The 27,167-nt window shown below is 40.3% G+C and overlaps 1 protein-coding gene and 1 non-coding gene across 5 annotated transcripts in view; both read right to left on the bottom strand.

Annotated features, from left to right (window-relative positions):
• Positions 1-3,159: 3,159 nt before the first annotated feature.
• LOC141912665 (four-jointed box protein 1-like) overlaps positions 3,160-27,167 on the bottom strand; it is a 28,706-nt gene continuing 4,698 nt past the window's right edge. The window contains exons 1-6 of one of the 4 annotated variants that reach the window (XM_074803990.1): positions 20,755-20,785; positions 13,993-14,960; positions 11,503-11,682; positions 10,827-11,013; positions 10,501-10,665; positions 3,160-5,256 (exon numbers count right to left, since the gene is read on the bottom strand). In XM_074803990.1, coding sequence (XP_074660091.1) covers positions 4,842-5,256; positions 10,501-10,665; positions 10,827-11,013; positions 11,503-11,682; positions 13,993-14,830 — 1,785 coding nt within the window. In that variant the 5' untranslated portion in view covers positions 14,831-14,960; positions 20,755-20,785 and the 3' untranslated portion in view covers positions 3,160-4,841. Of the gene's footprint in view, positions 5,257-10,500; positions 10,666-10,826; positions 11,014-11,502; positions 11,683-13,992; positions 14,961-15,292; positions 15,314-15,781; positions 15,830-20,754; positions 20,786-27,167 lie in introns of those variants that run through there. The other 3 variants (XM_074803991.1, XM_074803992.1, XM_074803989.1) reach the window with 3 other exon arrangements.
• Positions 16,170-16,241, bottom strand: Trnae-cuc (transfer RNA glutamic acid (anticodon CUC)). Its single transcript has one exon. It is a non-coding gene; the product is annotated as a tRNA-Glu (tRNA).

Here is a 27,167-nt window from a genome sequence, read left to right as displayed (position 1 = left end):
TTTTCGTATACGAATGATTTTTTGGTCGATCTTATCTCGTGTAAACATACTTGGCTGATATTATGGAAACAGGAATGAATAGATCGATCACCAGAGCTGTGAAATCAGAAATTAGAAAATCACCCGTTACGGTTATCAACGCTGGTCAGAAGATAGTCACACACGTAAGTATGACGTGTTGGGTCTGATCGTGTTACTGAGAACGGGATAAGTGTGACGAGAACTCGGAGGAAGCGTTTAATGTGTCAGAATGCGAAGGTGACACGCACGTGTTCTGGTCTAGACTGTGTCATCCTCTTAATTATAGGTATTAACCTTCAAGACGGCAGTGGGAGCATGTAGTTTATCAAGGCTTTTCGTCTGGAAAGAAGTTTGCCTGATTAAGATCGATGAAATAACCTATAAGAATCATCTTGTCATAGTTTAATGGGCGCCGTGACCAAAAATCACTCGCCGCCACGCAAGCGACTATGTTCGAATCCTGGGCAGGATTTCATAGATGTGGAAGCAAAAATATCCGGGGAAATATCCTGAAATATCCAGGTTTCTCAATGTTATAGTGGTTGTCACCGTGATTGAGGACTTACCCCTATAATGGCTAGCTTTGATACTCAATCTTTGCTTGGAATAATCAGACATCAGTCTGATAACTCCAAGGTCCTATGAAACTGGGCCCTGGTGTAAGTCAGCGCGGCCATTTTTCCACTGCATAAAAAATCTAATTTAATCTACATTTACTTCCATTTTCATCAATACTACTTGTAGTTACGTTTCCGACAGATTCTTCTTTTGAGTCATCTATTTATGACTTGTCACATCCTCTGCACAAATCATGTTCTTTGGTGCCATTTTTAGACTAAACATGATATATATTGCAGTCCTGCTTTGATTGACATTTGCGAGCCAGAGGTTACTAAGAGGCGTGTTCCTGTAACGCGTTTTACTATTTTCGAATCCATTATCGCGTTTTCCCGTCGATAGCGATTTTACTTAGAAAATCACTTTCTTCATTATGTAGTTTTTCGCTTAGATTTTTATCATTTTTCAATCTAAGAATAACGCCGAAGCTACAAATCAAATTTGCGATACCGCACACGGCATAACTATCAAGGTATTGTGCCATTTGTCAACCGGTGACTATGATAGATTGTCACCGTTCGTTTAGAATCCCGCGAGATTTTGTATGCATTTATTATGAACGCGTCGGAATAAGTACATATGTTTGCCTCTGGCGTCACGGGGCGCTCACCAGCGCCGCGAAAAATACGACGTACGCGCAACCTGTCTTTAACAGGTTTTACACTCGTGTATCGATGACAGTAATCTCTCTCCCTCTCCCTGCCTCTCCCCGAGAACTGAAGTGAAAAAATATCAGGTTTTATGCCTTTGATCTATACCGCGTGTCTCGTCGCTGTGAGTTTACTCGGTTTGGGAGATGACAGGGGTAAACTAAGAACGTTTCCAAACTAACTATGTAAACATTGGATTATCCTCTGATCTGACCGTCTCGACATCTCTTACATCGTGTTTGTGCGGTTCTAAAAAGTACCGCATACGATATTAGATACAGCTTTCACGATTTTCGACATTTCCGCCCGTTTAGGGAGAGAGGTCATATGATTAGAACTTGGCTTAGATCTGCCGTTCCCAGGAATTGAACTCACGAACCCGGATTGATGAGACCAATACGTGAAGGTATAACGAGCCTGTTATAACAAATTACTCAGTTGCGGATCCAGGGGTGCCCTTTTTCCGCAGAGTGACCCAGGAATTTTCTACCCAATACTTTTTGTTTAGTAAATGGTGAAATTGTGAACATATTTCATTACTAATTTCAACCAGGAGAGTGCTCTCCGAATGCATCTAATATTTCAAAGTTTTCTGATGGGGCATTGTATACCCAGACCCCACCCCATATGTAAGTAGTGACCCAAGTAAGCGTACCCGCCCCCTTTTCCAAAAAGCTAGACCCAACCCGTCTGAATTGGACGTTAGGAAATTGGAAGGAATTCGATTTTTGAAGAAAAGTCAACCACCACCGACCTTAAAGTCTTTTAAAAGGTAATATTTCAGATTCGCGTCATCTCAAGTCACGATCGTATATTTCTTACATGTCACAGTAAATATACAGTCATTTCAGGCTTATCGCTCCGTGTTCATACGTTGAACCTTCGAACTCCTATTCATTTCTGGTAGATGATTAACAAACTCGATCAGAAAAATAATTATTGAGGTGCATCGGTTGTCACGAGATCGGCGTCGACAATCAAGGTCCGTGTGTATACGTGGGTGAAATCGAAAATGAACCCGATTTATCTGCGTTGTACAGAAGGCTGCCTGAGTCCTGTTTTGTGATGGTCGCTTGAGGCTGAGTCGCAAACCTCAGAAATACTTCTAACAAATTAGATATCCTCAACACTTAAGAGAACATAACGCTCCAATCTTAGCTTGAATTGAATAATTTCATAAGATATATTTACTATAATTGTAAAAAGTTATCAAACTTCAACAACGTCACCTCTGTCACACTAACTTGCACTATACACACACCAAGCCGCTCATTACGATTTTCCGGAGAACTCCAGTCCAAACGAATCAGGCTGATGTCGTTCTTGAAGATCGCTAGAGATGCTGCTCCACGCACGTGGAATAAGCTCCCCTTCTCTGCCAGGGTATCAGACGGTTTAGCAATCTTCAAACAACGTCTAAAAACACATTTTTGTATTTTTAATCTGGTTATATACCTGCGGTGCCTTTGATCGCATCCTGTGGATACAGGCACTATGAATACAATGATAATGATAATCGTAATGATAGTGATATATATCTGGAGGTTTCAAAACTTTAGCGGTGCCTACTTAGTTATACTTATCACATCTAATCTCCATATATCACTCCTTTGCGACGACCGCTATTCCATTTGCGATCTGCGAACTCGAGATTGTCATCATCATTCTAACTGTTTCTGGTATTGTTCGGCGAACGATTTGTTTAGGTTTATTTGAATCACGTTCTTCCTTTGAAAACCGTTCTTTCCGTTCATGAATAATGGTAAAAGCGACCGTTTTAGAAGTTTAGAAGTCAGCACGATCGGAATAGCGATCAAGACTCGTAATAAGACATTATAAAGACGACCCTGACAACGTCATATCTGATATATCCATCTTTATTTCATAAAATAAATAATATACATGTACAACGAACGAACAATATAATAGTGACGTGACAAAGTTTGGTGTCTAAAGTGAATTTATCATCGGTGAGTTGCAACAAGATGTTTCAGTCCTCACCGATAAATTAAGTTAAATTTCATTCAAAATCTTGCTTTGTTGGATTATTTTAAAAATCAGCGTATCTCTTATAAAAGAAAGTGGCAGTGTATAGTGCATCGACTTTGAAACATTGACTTATCAATAGCATCACATAGTAGAACTGTAAATTGCTTCAATTTTATTTATAGGCCCTATATACAAAATGATTAAATCTAACTCGATTTGGGTCTGAACGATTGTTCTATGATTTCGCCATTTTGGCATCTCTGTTTACGTACGGCAACGACGTCATCTACGATTCCATAGATTCGAGATGGTTCTATTGCAAAAACGGATCGGATGAGAAAATCAATTCGCTAACTTTACTGGTGTACGTAATATTGAACGACGATGATTATACGGAAACGTAGCGTCTATAGAATTATTTTCATCGATAAAGAACCCGTTTCATTCTTTTATGGCAAATTGAGACGCGACAAAAGAAACACGACGTCGCATCGGGGATATTCACAGCGAATTATCCTGTCAAATCAGATTTGATTTTAACTAAAACCGTATCTATCCTGGCATAATCAAATTTGATCGCATATCTTTTTTCAGGGAGTCAATAACTTTTCTTATTGATTTTAACGCGGCATCGATTTAACAAATCATGAGGCGATTTGATTTTAATGACGATTTGATACGATTTAAAGATGGCGGACTAAACATTTTTATTCCATACGAGGTTTCCGCTATTTTCTTAGCAGTTAACCTGCTCTTTACTGTGTTTGTAAACACGATACACGTGGAATAATCCATCCACTGAACTTGTTTTTAAGAGTCCATAATCAGTGTAATCGAATTGCAAAAAAACCTCGACCTAGCTTTTCGAAAACTGATCTGGTCAAAACTCAAAGTAAAACTTAAACTCAAACGTAGAAGATATTATGTCGAAACCTCGGGCAGTTATTTCTTGTCAGTAGTTCATCTAATCATCAAATTAATCTTCTTGAGCAAATCTTATTTGATTAGATTGCAACTCGTGACTAGCAAATAACGATTTAGAACAATCAAATCTGGTTTGAAAGAATGAATTCGCTGTAGAATTCGGTGTATGAAATCGCAGACGCGTCGAACTCGTATATGCGAGGTTCGTTTTAAATGCTGCTTACAATTTCATAATATCTGATAATAAAAGTCATGATTGCGTCAAAGATCGAAGTGTCGACAGTGTTTTTTGTATAGGGGTCGTGCGTGTTGATTTCATCATTTGATTTAATGACTATATCGCCAATCAATATGGCGGATCGACCCAATATGGCGTCGTCACTTGGAGTAATCACACGGATGTGGCTCAACCTCGAACCTCAACCTTACGTTCATTGCTGTTTTGACGTAGTTCAATTATAGTTTCCGCTGTGGTTTATTCGTTATTTATACGTGAAACGGCGGAGCTGAGCGTTTTGCACGCGTTGCACAAACACCGGATTTCCACCAGACTCTGAAACAACCACGCCAAGTCTTCTTCTCACGATATCCACATTCTGACTAGTTCACGCGTATAGCGCCTTGGACCTTATCCAGGCGCTATTTCCGATTTTTGCACGACGTTATCCAACTATGAACGTCTTGTATGCGCTCTCGGAAATCTTTGTGGAAATATTCATGAGCGTCGATGACCGGCATTAGGCTAGCCGTCAGCGGTTCGCGGCGCCGCGTGTACTGCAGCAAATACTGTACCGGTTTGTCCATCGTCGCCAGCCAAGCCAGTCGCTCGACCGTCGACTTGCGGAAAATGCATACCGATCGCAGCATGCGCCTGTGAAACGACGGAAACTGCGATCGCGGCTGGTTGATCAGTTCGTAGGCGTCCAACAGCCCGCTCTCGTTGTCGAAGAACCACAGGCTGCCCGTGTCGGCGGACCGCCGTAGATTGCGGATTGACTCGTGCATGATGCTCGGTCGGTTCTGTAAATACGCGCCGTCCTGCATGCTGGCGATTCTGCAAAGATAGAAATGAAGAAATTTAAGCGGGTGCGGAATGATAATAACCAACGATCCGTTCGTGTTGTGACCGTGATGTAGAAAATTCTACACTAAGATTGAAGAATTAAGTTCGAAATAATTAGTTGAAAACCCATATACAAAATGTAAAAGATTAAAAGCGAATTTCATTAATCAAAAATTTGAATTAAAAGACACGACGTGGTTTCTGAGACCGTTGCCAGTTTAAACTTATTTATTCTCCATGTGGCCATTCCATTATTGAAGTGCTTTTTAGGGCCAGTAATTTATTCGCCGTTTTGACTATATCCTGATAGTCACCTTAAAATGAATTATACCGTCATGTGGACCACGGACGTATAAACTGGTTTATATGTCCATGCGTGAACTTCTATTAGATGTGTAAGAGAATCGCACAATTATAACGAAAATTATGGTATACTCCGAAAATGTTTCGACTAGTCATCATCGGGAATACTGAGTTCAACAAAAATTATGAATATAATCCAGAACTAATAAGAATAAGAACTAAGAAAAGAGATACCGATCGAAATATCAGAGGTGATATAAACTAAAGGAAAATTAACATAGAAAAAGTAACAAGCTAAACGGATTAAAAACATTTTCGGACTTCTTTACACTATTTTCGTTATTATTGCATAATATTCTCTACAAACCATCGTTCGAACGCGGATATAGTGTTTTATCGAAAGTCTATTAAACGTCCAAACGAATGAAACCGCACTCTATTATGCGAGTAACGTCGAATGCGGCGACGAGGGTTGTGCGGGTGATGTTTCGCAGGAAATTGTCGCCGTCGCGAATTAACGAAGCGGATATCTAATGAATCGGCGTAAACTAATGCGGCATCACTTAGTTATATTATAACAAACACGATACGCGCACACGATCACTTGTATAACTACGTTAGACGCGTAAAACCACACGAGCTGGATGAGCATCGGAAAACGTTTATAATTCGATTAAACGTCGAAAAATTCGGCCGTTCGTCGAGTAGCGTTTCTTTGAAAACTTCTAGGTTTCGAGAGAATCCAGGAATTTTTTAGAATCCCGCTATAAGGAGGAAAAATTAAGTCCGGAAATGTTTCCTTGAGCTCGTAGTTTATTCAACGTTTCGACTATATCCTAATAGTCATCTTCAGGAACACTAGGGCAGGGGGGACAGGGAGGCAGTTACCCCCAACCCTGTAAGGGGTTAACACTTATTCAAACGGCCGAACATGTTTAGAATTTGGCTTTCTGAGACGCATTCTGAAGTGTAATTGATGGGGCTAAAGTAACTAGCTGAAGTATCTGTCGGTGGGTCTCTAGATACAATAAGTTCATTTTCACGCTCTTAAGGTTGAACCCAATATTCTCTTGGGGCTTTTAGGGGGTTTCATCGGCAACAGCACGCCGGTTGTTTAATTGTGAATTTGATTACCTTTTTGTGTATAAACTAGTTTTTAGGGGTGATAAAATTATTATGCCACTAGCATTGCCTTAATTACATTTTCCCTGCTGCTGCGTTATGACATGTACATGTATTTATACCTAGAATATCTAATCTTCAAAATATCATATTCATCTGTAGTTATGATTTATTCAGGAAAGGAAGTTAATGATTAAATGAAAGTTAATCCTTCTGGTGTATCATCTAGTTTTCTAGGGCGACATATGCCACGAGCATTGCCTTAATTATAATTGCTGTTGCGTAATAACTATATATATTACTTAGTCTTGATTCATTTTTTTCTCATTCCATTTAAGAATTTTCAACGCACTGCACGCGTATACCACAACTGCGGTATAGAAAATAGAATTGTTATTATTATCGTTATCGTTACCGTTACCGCCACCACCACCGCCATCGTCATCGTTATCGTTATCGTTATCATTATCATTATCATTATTACTATTATCATTATCATTATTATTATTATCATACTTATCAATATGGTTGCTCGAACCAAACGTTTTGATCATTAGCTTCCTGTGAAGAACCGTGTTTTGGATAAAGTGATTATGTTTGATGCAAGAATGGCGCGGCTCATGACAATTTTACAGTTCAGCTCAAAGAATATATTTCTATTAGGTCCGTCTAGTCAAAATCATTTAATGTGTCCATTTACAAATCTAATTATGGTGTCAGATATTCTGAAGTTTGTGAACCAATGTGTTGGAGGATTTTACCCGATAGTTTAAAAAATATCGACAACTTTAAACATTTTAGATCAGCTCTTAAAACCTATCTTTTTATTCAAGCTTATATGGTTCTAGCCACACTTTCATGATGTATCAATGTTTTATGTAAGTGCCTTAGAGCAATATTCTATTGAATAAGGCACCAAATATAGTAAAAGATCATAATAATAATAATCAATAAACTTTGTATGAAAACAAATAAATGTTGCTGACTCAATCGTCGAGAAGTCGTAACAAAACGCCTCGCTGTAAAAGTGCTCTCGGCGGTTTCATGTAAAAGCGACTGTCGCAAAATTCGCTGTAAATCATCGAACTGTAATTCCCAGGCTAACCAGATTAAAAGATTAAAAATACGACGATATAAATCCGTCATTTATGTCTGAATACAGGATATGAAATAATTAACTACGCTATACTAGGAAGATTAGCTTGGCGGTTGCATTTTCAAGCGAATAATTTGAATACACGCTGGCCGGGTCGGTGACATTTTCGATAGTAGTGCTGCGCTATTCCATCGAGATATTAGCACAATTACATTTTCAAAATTGGAAAAAAAGTCCACAATATAAAAAAAACTCGGCGAGAGTATTTGACGTTCTTCGTGGCATAGCAGAAAATCTCCGATACGACGGTATATTGCGTGATCAATATTCAATGAAGTGCGCGATCGATGATTCAAGGTCAAGTGGCGCCCGGTGGTCAATCCGAGGCTACGCCCTGTGCGCGTGTGCGATTATCCGATAGCACGTAAACTATATATAAAGCGCTCAAAATGGTAAATCGTGACGGATGTCGAACCCCTCCTCAACTTATGCGCATAGCTTATCGCCGTCTAATTATACCGATCCTCGGTGAACTCTGTGCGTATGACAGTGACATGCACTGCGGGCGAATTAACCACTATAAATGACGGTGAAATCTAATTGCGATGTTGCCCAGTACGACATTGCCTATTATTGAAAACCGAACCTACGCGCGCATTGCACATCGCTTCGGGCGTCTCGCAGCGATTTCCGCGGCTTTCGCCAAGTGAGAGATAGATGAATCGTATGCGTGGTTGTGAATCTTTCATTTTTCGCGACATTAAACGACGGCGGCGAAAGGTGTCCATCATTACGTTAAATACGAAACAATGTCTACGAAACAGATATAGGATTAGTCGCGTTTTTCATAAGTAAGGATTAGGATTAGGATTAGGATTCTATTTACACTCCAACCATTTCTATGTCGTATGGAGAGGGAGACCAGTTCGAATAAGAATACGAATATTTATAAAACTTCTACCATTTCCATGGTATATGGAGGAAAAACACTATTTACAATTATTTACAAAAACAGAAAATAGAAGCATTTCAAAACATATAACAAACGTTATTTACAATACACTATTTACTTACTACCGGAGGAGGGATCTATATATATCTAGACCTACGGTTGGGTAAAAGGCACGCCCCCTGCAGCATGTGGCAATTCTAGTATCGTGTTAAAGGTAGTCAAGGTTAGGCCCATATTGATGAAAAACATTCAGTCATAGCGTGGCGTTTAGATGGACGGCTTTTTTATAGAACCTTTCGTCCAGATCATTTCATTTAGCTTTGTCTTCGATGAGCATATAGACATACATTGACCAAATGAACACTAATCCTTGAGCTCCGCATACGCATTCAGATTTTCCGACCATCTACTGCAGCAGGGAATATGATGCAGTTTTCGGTGCGGAGAATGGCGTCTGGAATAGTTTGGGTATTCCGCTCAGTTCGGCAGCGCGCGAGACCGAGTAACAACTCGTTTATGTATTCATGAGTCTATTTCACTAATTATCTTAAGATGGTTCTATTAATGGTATCCAATCACCCGAACTCCAACGGAAATTGGTGTTAAACAAAAACAATGGTGGCAAAAAACGGTGGTGGTTCTTGTGTATTTTCTGTTTACCGATTGAAATGACCTCTAATCGTTATACGAGATCGCCACATTTAGAACGAAAAGAGTTTTGTTATAATGCTTGTATTCCTGGGCCCAGTTTTATATAGACTGGTATTTATTTCAACCCGGGGCTAACTCAATTCATTTTCAATTGATTTAATGCCCGGGGCTAAAGGTAATACCAGTCTATAAAACCAGGCCCTGAAGATGAAGTATCAAAGTCGAAACTTAAATAAATCATTAGCTGCTAAGGGGAACATTTCAGACTAGTATCTTTCACTCTTAGGTGATGGGATTTTGATCTTCGTAACGAAGACGAAGTGTTTCAACAATGCTTGTTGTAGTTAAACCTTGATTTTGCAAATTTTTCGTAAAAAAATGATCTCCCCTCAACGCGTAATTGTTCAGAGTTTGGGGGATTCTTCATTCGGAGGATTTTCTGATTAGCTCGTCTTGTCAGACCGGATAACGAGATTTACGCGACGGAATTACCTCCGCCAGATATTCAGCTTTACTCTACAGGAAAGAGAGTGTGAGAGAGTGAGAGTCTATAGCCCCCGGGCTGAAATTACCTGATTATTCCGCGATTCAATCGCAATAGCTTAAAATGAATTAAATCCGAAATTTCATTCAACACTTTCCCGACTAACGGTGACTCTTTCCCCCAGCGCAGATCAGGCAGGCGAGTAGCCCGCCATTATATCGGAACAGCTTTACACCGGTTAACAAACACATATACGTATTTAAGATAAGAAAAAATCCCGATATTGGAAAAAAATCTAATTCTTTAAGCCGAACGCACACGACGCAGAAAACGCAGGAACCGGAGACAGAAACATGTTTCCGGGCGTTTCTATGTGTCGTATGCGTTTATGAGAAACGGGAAACACGGTTTCGGAAACAGCGTTTCCGAGATAGATAATGTGTTTCCGTGTTGCCCTGCGTCGTGTGTGTTGGGCCGAGTGATGCAAAGCGAAGGCTTAGATTCATTCATGCTCAGCCTCAGTAAAAACATAGCCAATACACCGGTCTTGTCTTAATACATTGCTCTTGATATCTTAACTGTGGCTAGAGCAGAATGTGTGAAGAAGATGTTCTGATTTCAACTAACCTGTCATAGTTTGCCGTAATGTAATCAAACAATATAAGATCGGTCCACTGGGCCACCTGAACTAACGTGGTCCACGTCGTGTTAGCCAGACTCGACGAACGGAAATCTAGTGGTTCCGACTGCTCGTACGCTTGCAGTAGGATACCGGGAATCTTCACCTGTGACCTGAAAATGAGATGTTCAAGTATTGAGGCATTTGTCTTACAGTCGTCTTTTACTGACTGAGTTAACACGTTCGGGGCGATGCGATCAATTATCATTGATTACAGCAATTACGCTTCGGAAGTTTCTGAAACTAATTTCGAAGGATGAAACAACACTCTTACTCGTCCGTGTTCAGATTATTAATCCAATGGATGAACGCGACTAGTTTGCCCGGCTGCCACGAGATGGCGGTTAGGTTTCTTTTGTACCACTGCGAATTCGGCTTCGCCGGATTGACGTACGACAGAACGACGGCGGGCACGTTGTTCAGTCCGAGTAATTGAGACAAATGGAACGAAAGCAGTTCACCTGAAATACAGAAATAAAATTTCAGAAGAAATATCCCAAAGTCTAGTTCGGTAATGGATCAATTACCTTAGCTATACTAGAACTGTAAAAATACGATGTACGTACTTTTTAGTTTGTTTTTGCTTAACGTTGTTCGGACTAAATACAGTTGAACCTCGTTACAGCGAACTTCATGCGACCAGAAAATATATTCGCTATAGTTCGTTATATCCAGTATGAAATTAATTAAATTTTCTTACTCGGACGAAATTCTATATTTGTTACATGTGATGAATCGTTGTATCCGAGTTCGTTATAACGAGTTTCCAATGTAGTTTGAATGAATTAGATATTTTGTTGTGTAACTTTCACACAGTTTGGCATGTAGCCTATACCCATCAGTTTGAGGGTGATATCAATTCAATGTCTTCGATTTTTTATCCATTTTTAGTTTATAAAGCAATTTTAGGTAAAGCCAGGTCTATCGGTCTCTATACGTTTCCAAAATACCTGCTATGAGCTTATCGTGTGGAGATCGGTTGCGCGCGCACACCTCTATTCGCCCGTGAAGAACCAGATATTTATTATTTGGGCCGCCGCATCTGTTCCACAACGCTGGCAAAATCTTATAGACGGAATTTCTTCGCATCTTGTTGGTGACCAGTTGTATTTCATTGGTGTCCGTATACCCTATAGAATATTGAAATTTGAGTACGATTATTCTAAAGCATTCGTTTAGTTTTAAGTACCAGTTCCACAGTGTTGTAAGTTCAGATTTGACCAGAGTTAACCGATTGATGAAAATGGACTAACTTAAACTCAGAGTTAACTCTAACTGACGACTGTGGAACTAGATCGTGGTTATTAGGCGTTTGATAGCTTGAGCATGAAAAAAATAGGGACTGGTGGTAGACCATTTCGCTATGTGGTACAGTCTTCCATTGAATCTCTTCATGGGCTAACCCTGGTACAAAAAAAGCTTTCTGAAGTAAATGAAGAATAGGGCCTTGTCTCGTTTTATCGGCTTTCCCCCTTTCACGGAAAGCCTTCTTTGCTTTGACTCGGTGAAAGAAACGTCTTTGTCCCGAGTAAAGTTCACGCTTATCTTCCCGATCTAAGAACACGAAACCTCTCTCAGTTCAGCGCGTTCTCTACCGGCGCTAACTGTGTTAAACGCTGTCATCTGTTTTCAGTCAAACAACGACTATCAGATAAACCGCCCGCGAACAGCGTCTAACTGTTAGTAGTCGGTCTAAAGTTAGCCGACGGAGACAAAGAGATTATTAGGTGTGAGAGTTATCACGTATTTTTAATCCGTCTGCGGCTGATAAGCTTCTCGAGTACTGGCTCTTCGTACAGAGCTCGTCGCTAATTACACAACCGTATAAACCCGCTCGTCTGCGAGAAAACATCGAAAATGACTCAGCGATTACTGCTGAATCGAACGGCTTAGGTTTTTTTTTTAAGCAGAAAAAGATTTCTTTAAAAGAGCATTTTCTTCGTTCTCGAGAAAGAGAGAACTTAGCGATTCTAGATCATATCAAAGATATTTTTAACAATATTGACAACCTTCGGCGTTACTCAGGCGGTGTGGCAAGTGAGCATCCGCTAGGCTCGCTAGTAGTTCATCGATCTATCGGTCTTCAAACAACTTTCACTATCAACAAAACCAGGCAGTAAAGTGAATGAGTTGAAGGTTATACGTTCATAGCTTCTTTTTTCGTAACTTCTCGCAAAGTCTCGCGAGACACAATTAACAGGCGTGTTTACGGCAACCTGTTGAATCGGATCCGAAGATAACAACCTGTTCTATTTACCGCTATTTATACGCATTTTTCTCATCTTTTCAGGCAACCTGAAAGGTTTTTAGCGCTGATAGATTGATTAGGCCGCGCTACGCGTCGAACTCCGTAAAGTAATTATTCAAAGGAAATAGGCTTCGTTAGTTGTGCCGTCCTGGCGTTTTGTGCCGGCTACATTTAATTTCCTGTCTTCGATAGAATTTTGTGTTTCGACAACTTGTTGTATCGATTTTCGGGGGATTCTTCTTTCATCGAATTATTTACAAAGCTACTGACATTTTGCCGAGCCCGTATCGCGCGTACATGCATATACAGAAGGATCATCCTGAATATAAAAAGGACGTTTCCCCCGAAACTCAATTTACTCGCAACGTTCTGCAAATGATAATCAGATAAGTCATTACGCGATGACCGTTGCACTTGGTGATGCATCAAAGCCCATCGTTTGAGGAGCCCCTGTCGCTCAGAGCTCGAATTGTAACCGCCATTCAGCAACAATCTCTGTCCTATAGCGCGAAGCAAGAATTCTTTCATACTTGCAGTTTTAGTCAACTTGGATACGTGCATAAAATATTGACATCTTTTAGTATAAATTCATAGTCCAGGGTTAAAAACCTACCAAAATAAACTTCAGAATCTTATATTTATTCATTGAAAATTCGGGCTTTGAGGTATTCCAGGTAAGCGAAATCATATTTCTGGAGTGTTTTGAGACTTTTGAGCCTGGACTAGTTGAGGATTTTTCTCAGTGAAATATACGCATTGACTTGAATATATATATATATATATATATATATATATATATATATATATATATATATATATATATATATATATATATATATATATATATATATATATATATATATATATATATATATATATATATATATATATATATATATTCAAGTCAATGCGTATATTTCACTGAGAAAAATCCTCAACTAGTCCAGGCTCAAAAGTCTCAAAACACTCCAGAAATATGATTTATATATGTGTTGGTCGTTAATTAATAAAGTGATAAGCTTTGGCGATCAGACACGTATTTATTGATAAGTGCGCTGATACCATTTGAATCGCAGGGGGGAAGGCTGTGTTTGTATGGTATGAGTCCCTTCATTCATTAACGTGACAATACGCACGGATTTTTATATTACTCAGGCGGGACCTCGGATATATCCATGCCTGATATACATACCCGATGGAATGCTGTCTTCTAATTCTTTGGTCCAGAATATTTTCTCCTCGACTAGGGGTATCCCCTTACTCGTGTATACGGTAACGTTCGTATATTTACGCGGGGTAACTATTCGACTGGGAACGAATTCATCCATACGATTTGCATTGTTAAGTATCACTCTAGCACCTTTGTGATTCGTCTCTGACGACGATGGCAGTTTTGAACTGTTTTTCCCGTTGGAATGTTTCGCGGTTCCGTCGCGACGCGGTTGCTCGACTTCTTCGTAAGACATCGTCCTCGCCGGCTTATCGTCCGGTTTCGCCGGCGCGAAATCTCCCTCTTTAAAAGGTCGGTTCGGATTGGCGTAGTCTTCGTCGTCGTCGTCGTCGTCGTCCTCGTCACCGATGTCCGGATCACCGATTCCCAGAGTATTGAGGTCCGAGTCGTAGTCGTCGTCGCTTTCCGGGTGAAATTTCAGCGCCGAGTTCGATGACGATGAACGCCGACGTTGCTGAATAGCGGAAACTTTGATCAGCTGCACGGGCTTGTGTTCGATGGCTCCCGGGTTCGAGTCAGACGCTCGCGCGGCGGCTACGTACAGTTCACCGTCGTCGTATTCGTCTTCGTCGAATTCTAAATTGTAACCAGCCACGTGAGACTTCATGCGCCTCGGCAGCCGACCGTTTCGCGAGGAACCGGCCGCCAACGGAAGCACTCGGTCCTTGGCCGCCTTCAGTATGATATCACCAGTGCGGCCGTGAAGATGTAAAACTAACACGATAATGCCGAATATACTGAACGCAATTAGGAGACACTTCTTCCGTCGATAAAGATGGAAGGTACTGCACGATGCCATGGTGACGACTAGCTCTCTCTCTCTCTCTCTTCTCTTCTCTCGCAAGAATTATGTCCGGCAAGTCATTGCCGATGATTGTCGTTGAGTCCACAGCCACGTGACCTGTCACTCGCTAAGCATTTGTCATATCCTAAAAAACAAAAGAAAAACATTAGAAGAATAACGTGCTGCGTTTTAGGTGTTGGAAGCTCGCCCTGGTGAATGAACATATAATAGCTGTGATAACACGTGCACTTTTTGCCCGGGCCAAATTTTACCCGTGCCAAAGTAGACCCGGAACAACCGTGCCGAAATGGGACCGGTACCAAATTTAGCCCCGGACCAAAAACATTGGCCCAGGCCAAATCCTCTTACGATATAGTTTCTATACTCGCAGTAGTTACAATATGTTTCTACTCGCAGTTATCCTACCTATACCACCCATCACTTTCTGTCGTATTGTTCAAACAACGATGAACTTACTCGTTTCGTTTATTAACGCCATTTCGACGTAATTCAAACGCACAGAAAATCCCTCGCAGCACTAACAGACGCTGGAAACTAATAAACTGTCGATATATTATAGTTCATAATGTATTTGTATTGATTCAGCGAATAAACGCTTTGTTCTTCGCTCGTGTTTAAAAACGGCGGACCTGGCACATCCGATGGAAGTCGTTGAAATGTCATCGTGCGTCGCGTATCACATAGTCATCAGCGATTTTCGCTCTATAATTCATCCCCGGAGAACGATCGAAAGATTGTTTTTGTCCATCGGCGAAAAACGAACACGCCCTGGTATATTGCGATCGTAATAAGCTTTGCATGACGCCGAGACCTTTACGACGCAATATTACCCATTTCAAAATTAATCGTTTTCCATTAAACGTATATGATCTCTATACCTGGAGATACAGCGCTTGACAATAACTACCGATAACTTGGAATAAATTTTACAATATAAAAGCTAACCTGTTTAGATACATATTTCAGCCATAACTGTAAATCGAGACCACTCTGAACACAACGCTGAACAAATCGCTGTATTATTCGAGAAAGTTATTATTTACTACAAGTTTGCAATCTTGTTAATCTCTCACTAACACGTCCCTTTCCGATATAGATCTCGGTTTTGAGTATGTACGCGATTTAACGCTTGGTCGAGTCAGTAAAATTACCGCGTTATAATCGAAGCCACTGCAGGCTTGTCTGTTCAATTACCTCGCGACGCGCTAAACACGTTGAAAAGTTTTCTTTGAAGACGCGTTCGCCCATAGTGTGAGACAACGTGAGAAAAAAATAGGCTATAGGGACCGTCTCGACATAATGAAGTAAAGCGTACAGCGAATGTAAAAATGTATTCCCACTCCGGGAATCGAACCCGGGCCACCTGGGTGAGAGCCAGGTATCCTAACCACTAGACCAAATGGGATATATGTGTCAACCCAATCCAATCTACTCACAATTTAGAACATTGCCCAGCATTAAGGGCGGTAATAGTAAAATCCCACAATAAATGAAGAAATGATAGACTGAAGAAGGGTGGTAGTGACCACGCGAAATATTTATAGTATTTCTAAGATACTTTTTTTAGACAATTCTTCATTCAATGTAGGATTTTACTATTATCGTTTTATCGCGGATGTTGTGAGCTACAACTGATTCATTAAAAGCGGTGTTTTATTTGAAATCCTATAGATACAACGGTTTTTCAAGTCAGCGCTATTTAAGATTTATGCTCAGGTGTGCTACGCTCTTTTCTCCTCAATGACCCGATTGTTGGGTTTAGCGGATGTTTAAGGAGACGTTGACAATAGCTGCCCGCGTTCACAAAAAAATAATCGCTTCGCCGCATAAATTGTGCCCATAGCACGTTTTTGTTGTGGCTTATTTTCCGTTTATCATACAAAATGTGTCCCGGAGCTGTATATGTCCCATTTTGTTATTCTTACCGTTTCGTGCATAGACGACCGAAAGATTTTTCTCCAGACACAAACACGTATTGTGACCCGACACAAAGAACAACACACCGACGAGGTTCGTTTTGTAGATAACAAGTTTGAAAACCGATTCTAAAAGGAACACGAGTTGTCGTTGTGAACGCGTTTTCAAAAACAAATTGTTAAAAACATTTTCGTCTTTAGAATGCGGGATGAAAAAACTAGCCGAAATAGTTTGATCACGTCATACACTATAGTTCGAATACGTTCGAAGATGCAATATTCCGAACGAACTAAACCATATCCTCGCTCTTCGAACTTGGAGAACAGCGAGGTGGAAGACGCCTTGGTAAATCTGTCGAGTCAAATCAGTTTGATAACATTTTCAAGATATTCAAATTCCCGATACTGAACTGGTTAAATTATTGCAACCGATAGAAGCGGGATAGCATCATGTATCAATCAATGTATGTGGTTATTCTAACTCGATGAGTTTTTATGAACTATACAAAAACACTAAATGCCTGTAACATTAGACATTTGTTTCTTCGGCTTAAAAAGGTCTCGATTTTTACTTTCTTCTTATGTATTTATGGGTGTAAAGTACGTGCCGAATGATTGACGAGTATTTGTGAAATGTCTATAGGCGCCTGGATATTCATTACAAACTGTTGTTATCAGCGCCAAAAGGGCAGCAGCGTCGTAATGTTTCAAATTGATTTATTCGTTATTATGCAAATATATACACGGGTCATTAACAGAAGTTAATTAATGCAGGCGGATCCGTTGACGACCCCGAGTGACAAGTGGCACAGTTTCGACATCGGCATTTTACTAATTATTTCATTACGGCGAACAAAAGTTTGATTCTCATAAATAGTTCGACATCACGATGAAATTGCCGCGGTAATCTCGGTATCTTATACATGCAGTGCGTATCTATCATATTTCTAAAACAACATTTGAACAGGGCCGCTGCAGATCGGTCAGGGCCTGGATATTGAGAAGTTGTTAAGGGAAAAAAGTTCAAATTTCGAAGAAGTGTCTGCATCACATCATATCTCATACTGTGCTTTCTCCTAAATCAGTACTGTTTATCTTGGTAAACCGTTATTTCGGTGGTTGTGTAAGCAAATTTTTATCCTTTGCGCACTAAACGCGATTTCTTTTATTCGGTAACCGCCTAATAGGGTTAAAAAAATCCTCGTCCCAACTGTACATATTTAGGCATTCATTTACATACATTAAAAAATTTCTTATTGCCTATTTCTCTAAATTGGAGGAGTTCTGAAGGATATTCTGACAATTTGCTCAAATTAAAAGAGTTTCAAGCAAAAGAGCATTCTGTTTAGAATGAGTTTTTAAAAGGAATCAAGCAGTCCTAGAGACCCTTATTAATTCAGCCAAAATCTCAACAAGTATTCACACAAGTATTTCTATGGAAAGCCTATATAACAGTCACCGTTATTCGTTACTGGTGATTCATCATCAAATTCATTCATTCATTCGTTTTGAGTCATCGCTCGCTTCAGATTTGTATATAGTATATTCAATAAACGTCGTGACTATAACGGAGTAATTAAGATGAAATGAAATGGCTCTTTTGAATCTGAGAGAGTGCGCGCGCTGCTGCCGCGTTTTTCAATTAGTAGTTGGTGTAATTGAAGTCGGATAATATTTCAAACGAAATGGTAAAGGGCACCGAGATGCGCTAGGCGATCGTCGCGCGCCGAACTGTATTTTCAGGGATTACGCGTGTTTAGTGCGGTCCGTTCTGTGAGTCACCGGTCTGAGTTGTAACAGCGCCGAGCGTTTTCTTATTATTAAGCGAATCATCGCCGCGTCTTTTTTCTCCGTTCACGGTCGAATCGGGGCGAGATTATACACGATCACGACGAGTGATTGGATTTAGGAAATCGAATATTCGCTAGCGTTGCCCGTTTGTAAGTTGCGGCCATCTTGAGATGAGTGTATAAAGTATCACCGACACAACTAAGTTATGAAGATATGAATGCCATTTTATTCTTGGACAACAATATGCCTAGATGTCAATAAGACAAGGCCATCACTGTAGCCATAGGTTGAGAAATACGAAATACGTGTAGAGAAAAATGGGTAACGCCAAATGGAAAGCTGCTGTTTTGAACAATCGACGAAATTTGAAAACGACAATGGTGACCCATAAACTTTAGAATATGTTATTAACGTCGATGATACCAAAAGCAACGCTTTCCTCAAAACACAGATCAATTTTAGTAGCGCTTCGATTTCGTTTTTAGACTACACAAATCACCGATCTGATCGTAAATGGTAAAATCGCCGACAGTCGTATAAACACACAAAGTCACTTCGACAAATGCCAAAATTTACTGACTTTTCTTGCATCTTTTGAAGCCGATTGATTTACGCGTTGGTGAATGAAAATGTCACATGTGAATGAAATAACTCAAACGGTTTTACATGTTACGCCCGTGCGAACAACACCGAACCACTAATAAACCGAATACGACTAAATATTCGCGTGTGCTCCGAATCGATCGGAAATCCGTTGATGAAACGACGATTGCCGACGCTTCGGGCACTGGATATTCATCATTTTGTACGTTCGACATTTAGATATTTGAACGGTATGTGATTACAAATATTTGGGTGGATGTTCGCGAAAAAAAAATTAGAAAATAACGAACATGTCCACGAGCAATTTCTGCTTTTGTTTTTTTTTTCTTTCGACGAGTGTTAAAAAAAAAACTCGTCAAAAATACACGGAGCCACTCCCAAGAACAGCAAACAGCGGTATGGCCATTTTTGGTCTGATCCAGAAGTTATATTTATACAGCGAATGATTTATCGCGGTTTGGTGATCATTGTCGATGACGTGGTATATTCGTGTTTATGTTATTCATCTCGGGTGTTACCTCACAAACACCGGCAGCACGATCAACCACCGATACATAATAGTAAAAACATCACGCCTAATTTACTCATTTAACCGATCGCTTTTAGGTAATAGTAACACCTTTGAAATCAGTAATTGCGTATATGCGCGCATATCGCTGCTAACTACAATCATCACGTTTGATTTTGTATAAGCCTTCAAAGAGTCTTTCAACACTTAGCCTTTTGGCGGTTACATATATTTCACGAGTAAACTTAAGAATTTCACTTGATGTTCCGGCGACTAATCAAAGAGGAAAATTAAGATCGTGACATCGCTTATTCATGGCATGGATCTCTCGAGAAAATTCGCCGATTTTTTCCCCGGTTAAAAGCATGCACAACTATGGATAAATAGAAAAATAAGGTTTTAGGCATCGAATATTAAATTCTCGATTTACCAACCAGTAGTAATCAATATACGCGTATATTGCATTTTCTTAATCTAGCAATACCCGCAGTCTCATGTCTATTTTGATATAACTTGAACGAATATCGGGTGTCTGTTCAGTCAGTTAAGGTAGTACATACCTGACAATAAAAGTCTTAATGGGACCAGAATGGACCGTGGACGTAAACTGTTTATTCGTCCATGAATGGACCATCATAATGTACCACCAAAACTGATTGAGCTAGGCCAGCCGATAAGTTGAAATAGTCATTAGAACGAATTTGCCGCGGCGAAAAAATCTAACTGATAACCGTCCATAAAAAAAAACTATATCCATGTTGTCAAGTCCGAAAATGTTTCCTTGAGCCAGTAGTTTATTCAACGTTTCCTGACTATAATCCAATAATCATCTTCAGGAATACTGAGTTAGTCATCTATTTTCTGTTGTAACTCAGTATGACTATTAGAATAGGAAACGTCGACTAAATTACCAGCTTAAGGAAATATTTTCGGACTTGATTTTGTCGTTATTATCGCGGGATTCTCTTTATAAAAATTAAATTCATACTCGATGTAGAAATCCTTCCTCATTTTACAAGAGAATGAAATGAGAACCGCGAGCTTGCATGACAACCAAACATCTACACGGTTAATGTGATCATGGCGTTTCTTTCGTTTACCTCGTTATTTGAGATGTAGGAATTTTCGTCCGTCGTCGGCCAATTATCTACTTTAGACTGCCCGTGAGTCAGCTCCGTTTATAAAGATCTTCCGCGGGTATATTGTTCTAGCTTCTATAAGCCGTATTGTTTCTCCGTTTGAATTACCGAGCCGACGTTGAGCACACACCGTCTTGACGAGACGAATATGCGTGTTACGGAAAATTGACATTTCAACCACATGCTCACCGATGCCGTTTTCGCGTACGAAACATCTAAATACGCTCTCGGGACTAAAACAGTTTATAGGGAATAAATTGGTCGAGAAGTAAATCATTCTAATTTTCTCAGCGGCGGGTCCAGAGGCTTTAGCGCCCCTGCCAAGATAACATTTCCACAACCGGGCTTAAGAAAGTTACACACAGTGTTAAATTATTGTCGGTCATTTTTTTCTAGAATCACTCGCTATAGATTCGCCGAAAATGATCTATTTTTACAAATCATTTTGTCCACCCAAACCCCCTCAAGACTTTGCGTCTACAGCGCTCTGTCCATGTACCAATTACTTGTATGTCTCGGATATTTTGGAACCCCTATTCAAAATTTCTGGATCCGCCCCTGGTTCTAAAGGGCCCAAAACACGTTCGATTAACTGGACGTCGAAATGGGTTGATAATCTTTGCAAAACTTACGTGATATGTGGTCCGAAAAAATGAAATCTCACAGCGGCTACGGGAGGTAAATCCAACAGTCATCCCATATCCCTTGTACTGACTGACGAGTTGAACAACGACTATTCGTGAATGGTTTGACGTTGACGAGGTATACGGTTATTGTGCGTCTGATGTGGAAGAGACAGATGCGTCGTTGTCGTCGCAATATGAAATAGCACCTCTAGCTATGTTTCCATTATGCGCCGTTCTTGTCGAATGTCCGATGTATCTCTCGCGCAACACGAAGCTTTTGTGCGACTCCGTTCGTGCGTCGTTTATTTAATCCCATCACAGTCGGCAGGAGACGGAGTCAGAGGAATAGGGGCTAACCGTATCCAGGGGATATTTCTTTCAGGTGCCATAATCAACATCGATTAAGGTTTTATTCATATCAATATTTAGGGAATTAGCGTCAAATATGAAGTCACTTTCTGGCTCCTAATGGCGAACATGTTGATTATGTTGAATTAAATGTGATAATGAATTTTGTGTTTCTATTTGTAGTTGGTTTATTGGTTGTATTTTTAGCATTTGCAGAAATGAATTTTATTAAAGTGTAAAATATCCTTGCAAACTTTCATTTTCTATAGGTTTATCAAATAAGGGCAATAACGACCCAGCTTTGATGGATACCAGTCTGTTCCGGCTAGACTGTCGTATAGATTTTGCCAGGCAAACCGTCAATATCATATCGGCAGATAGCGGTGGATTTACTTGTCATTAATCAGGTTTTAATGTTGCCGATCAATTCATGTACACGATGGATAGTCCGTCACAGAGTGTCGCCTCTGGCAATCGAGTGTTCCGAACGTTTCATCGTTTGATTATTGGTTGTTGAACCGTGTCTAGTATTACACACGGCTCTGTGGCGGTAATACACGTGTTCATCTCTCAGGGCTTCACAGATCGACATTTGATAAATGAATTCATTATAGGCGACCAACCCAAAACAGATCGAAGCCGCCAATACTGGCCCCGTAAGCTATTCGACAGAATATTCGAAACCCGGAATTATAAGCTACATCTACACTGTTGAACCCGGGTTTCGATGTACACGGGTTCGACGAACCCGCGTTGGCGGCGAGTTATAGCGTCTACGCCCAGCTTCGGAAGTATGAATCCACGTAAACTGGTTGCCTGTCCAATTCTGCACCACTTGCATTCGCAGTCAGAATAGAACTGAAGGTAGACTGGCAACCAGTCTAGATAGAATCCACGTCCGTAGTTCAAGTTCAAGGTCAATTGTGGAGCTCGAACACTGCATTGAATGCGGGTTTACCGTCTACACTAGAAAAAATGCAGTCAGATTCTAATGCTGTTTCAACGCGGAGTGTACCCTTCATTTTGAAGAAGGGTTTCTAAAACACGGATTTTCGCATAAAACTCTGCATTGAGCCGGTGTTTGCGTAACCCGGGTATAAGAACCAAGTGTGGACGAGGCTATTATAGAGGTCACGACAAAATATTTTCAAGCGCTTGAAAACTTGCTAATTTCAGTAGACTCAAGGTTTACCCGGTTGTCGAAAGTCTCTAGGCTACAGTTGCACTCGGAGCTGGTTCTCGTCATGAGACACGAGGACATTTCCCTTGAACACCTACTTGTCGGATATTATAACACCGCACGGGTATATCGAATTCCAAGCTCGCAGAAACAGTCAAAGCATGGACGCGTTTATGAATAAATAATAATCGCCTATATATCGACATTCTGTCATGAGCAGAGTTGTATTTATAATTATCGTTTGAACCGCTGGGGGCAAGCGATTACCGCGTCAAAAACACCGTTATAGAATACTCGCAAACTGCCGCTTTCATTGTGACCGAGTCGAAACCGGAATTCGCGCACAAATTATAGGCTTTCATTAGTTTGTATAAATAATGCGGTAATTATAGCGTTAAGTTACGCTTGACGAAAGAGGAGCTAAGACATTTAAAAGTGCATATTTATAGAAAGTATGCCGAGACAAAACCTAATATCTCCACGGTACATGCGTAATCAATGGCTACTCTCGTCACTTCGCTCGCGCTAATTGTTGATTTATATCATCGGCTGATTGGAAAGCGACTAATTGATTTTCGTCCGGTTAATTCTCGTTAACTAACTCTCAGAGGTGACGACTTCCAATCAATGCGCGTGGCCATTAATGAAGTCTCAGACAATTAACGTCTTCGGTTGGCGAGTCCGGTATCTGCGAGGTGTGTAGCCGTGAAATTCACCACCACAGTTAGACATGGTCCACAGTTAGACACTTTTCCATGAGATTTCTATCTCGTGAACTTCGTCAAATCATTTGTCAATTTTATAGACGGGATTGGAACACGATATAAAGCATTAGTATCATTAGCAAATGTAACAAAAGCTCTTCGTAATTCTTCAAATTGTGCAATAAATCAATCAACCATGATAGAAACTGCTGCAAATCAGCTATAACGGGTTTTCTGCTACATAGTTCGTATTGTACGACGATTTTTCAGTCAACGTCAGGGGCGGATCCAGGGTCCTATCTTGAGGGGGTTCCGAATTCTATCAGGGCACTCACTATTATGGGGGAGAGCATCACTTTCTATGTCAAATCACGAGAAAGGGCACTTAAAATCAAACTTTTCAGGGGCACTTACTACGCCAAATCATGCCGATTGAGTGCGCTCCAGGGGCACAGACAAAGCTCGATGGTATTCCAGAACACTCGGAACCTCCCTCCCCCCGGACTCGCCCCTGGAAGTGGTCATGAGACAGTGGTAGCTCGAATGAAGCGCCACCAATGAGGTCGATATGTGAATCAACACAGGCGGAACGATCCACGTACCAAGTTTGGTCGAAATAGGTTTGGGTTAATGAAGATACAATACCGTTCACTTTATGATCCCCTGGTGGCAATTGTATATACTAAATATACCGGGACACAACATGTTTCACGTATAAATATATGTACTAACACCAAATACTGGAATCTATAAACAATGATCGATCAATTACATTTCAAACGCTCTTTCCGACTATTTATTTTATATGGCGAAAAGCGATCGAAAACCGAGTACAAAAACAAGCATCGAACTCGGTTGGAAGTTAAGAGCAAACACTCAGACCACATGCATTATAGAAAATCGAGACGACTAAAAAGCATTCATCATCGCGTTCGAAAATGATGGACTCAAGTTGCTGTAGGGCTGGTTTATCTCGTACGCGATGAGTTGGCCGAGCGTATTTATCTTGTTTAAAGATGCGTGTTAACATCGGCGGGAACACGGTTTAAATCTGTGCGCGCTTGTACAATTTTACGAACGCGGCTACTCGGAATCGTCGATTTTGCGTCGGACAAAAACATAATATTCTCGCTATACGGTCTTATATTTCCAAGATTCGGATTCATTTTCACCGGGTAAATCATCGCCGTCGTGTCGGGGTTTTTTTCCGGCGCTGTCGAACGCCGGGAGCGCAACTTTTGATGGAGGTTTTTAACAACGCCGATATACGCGTATGTCAAATCGTGAAGCGAAGAAATGCCAGTTCGGCTCTTTAAGTATTCTCTCCGAGGAAAAATTCTCCGAACTGTATGAAAGGCTTACATTGCAGATTTCACTCCCTGAGGGGTATTATTTAGGATTAACGCAGGAATGCTATGAACACAAGTGGTGCATAAGTATATCATTCACTTAAGGTTTAAGCCACCCCGGTTTAAAATTGTATAATCCGCCAAATATATGCGGGGCATCCGAACGAATGCATAATTCAAGTAGTTGTTAATTAATCCGTATAGTAGATTATCTGTCTACCGAGATAATCCCATATGACGTAACTACGTCTATTGCGTGTATAGCACCTCATTAAGAGAAGGGTTCGCAGTCGAAATCATTGATAACTATGATGGAAGATGATGTCTTTATCTTAATACAGGAATCCCTATCTCTACTGTCTGGCAAGACCTCATTAAGTGTTACGTAAATAGATCTACTTGTTGCAACGATATATCAATTCATTGTACGCGTTTTATTAGATTTGGCTTCGTTGACGAAAACGTAAAACAAGAAAAGTAACTTGAAGTTTATTCCCGCCCTGTAATATAACGCGTACATTGCTTAATAATATTGTCGACAATCAATAATATAACATAAATCGTAAGAAGTCGTAAGTTATTTTGGATTTGAATATATCGACGATTGAATTGAATTGACCGGCAACCAGTCTAGCCCCGAGTATAATGATCATCCTCTCAAAAAAATCATTAAAATCTATCAAAAATAAGATAGGACTATATCGAAATATATCTAATTACATAAATGCCAAAATTCACAATTGTACGGTAATTGTTATTTGAAAAGCCAATATTGATGACGTGGTGCACATCGACTCATTTAGAACCCAATAACACGTACTAAAAGTATCAAAGTGTAAACATTTATTGTAACGGTTTTACGGCGTCAAAAAAATCCTATACTACATAATAAGAACATTTTAGTCAATTTATTGGGAAGGTGGCATTCGCCAACAAAAACTCTATAAAACAAGGAGAAAAGTCGATGGTATTACACTGACGAATGAACTGGTAAATGAAACGTTGACTAGCGAATGTCATTATGTTCCCGAGTTCGATTTATTCTTGGATATTCCACGGGTTAATGGACTAGTTTTGTTACTTGTCGTTTTAGCAGCAGCGAGCGCCCGCGCGTCCCTTATATCGTTCCCATCGCTGAGAACTAAATATCAATAACACCAGTATACACATTAGCGGACATGAAACGAGAATATTAATTCCACCGTCGAATGAATGTGAGCGGCAGGGCTGAAATTGGGACGAAAGGAAGGAAGCAACTTGAAACGCGTTTACAATGGATTCGTAAGACGCGACTTATGCAAAAATATCTTCAATGAACTAAGAAGATTAGAACCACCGTGGTACTCTCTCCCTCTCTTTCCCTCTCTCTCTCCCCTCTCTCTTCCTCTTTCTCTCCCCCCTCTCTCTCACTCTTTCTCTCTAATGCATTAGAATAGTTTGTTGTGAATGTCGTCGTGATAAATGAAACTAAACTCGGCGTAAATCGCCTTTTCAATCTTAGGCAGATCACGATGTGGGGACATAAAATTTTGGAAAAACTGCGCCATTGCTCTTGACTGCAAAACGCCTCCTTATCCGTCATTCTCTTTGAAGAAAGGTTTAATTCGAATCGGGATTCCGCGTCGGAAGAGGGCCGATTGCAATTAATTCCTGCTAGAAGAATCTGTATACGGATATTGGCAAACTCGTTTTGCACGCGTGTCTCTCGCGTTGTATTTTATGACTAAATTCCCAACGGAAATCACGGACCAGAAGTCAACGACTTCGGAATGCAAATTGTCCCCCGACGCGGCGTTAACGTAGACGCCATCACGCGCAAAGACTTTGATATATCGCGCGATATCAACATGTAAATCGAAGGAAATGCGGCCGAAAATACGTTAGTAATTGGCACGCTTAAGTGCTACTTGAAACATCTCTTCAAAGTCAAACAAGTTTCACGTAACATACTTCAATTATTCGTCCTTTTGACGTAGATGAGTTTCGTGTCTATCATTGACACAATAAGGATGGAAATGTATCTAGCCCAAGTTCGAATGTGTAAAAAAAAAAGGTTTTTACCAACACCGAATGGTGTAGGATAGGTGTCATCGTAAAGTCTTCTTCGCCTCTAGTGTTCGCATTTTCTGTCGAAAATGTCAACAATCATTGAAAGCTGGTTAAAAGG

The sequence above is a fragment of the Tubulanus polymorphus genome, chromosome 11 (assembly GCF_964204645.1).
Source record: "Tubulanus polymorphus chromosome 11, tnTubPoly1.2, whole genome shotgun sequence".
NCBI lineage: Eukaryota > Metazoa > Nemertea > Palaeonemertea > Tubulaniformes > Tubulanidae > Tubulanus > Tubulanus polymorphus.
This window is presented reverse-complemented; position numbering and strand designations above follow the sequence as displayed.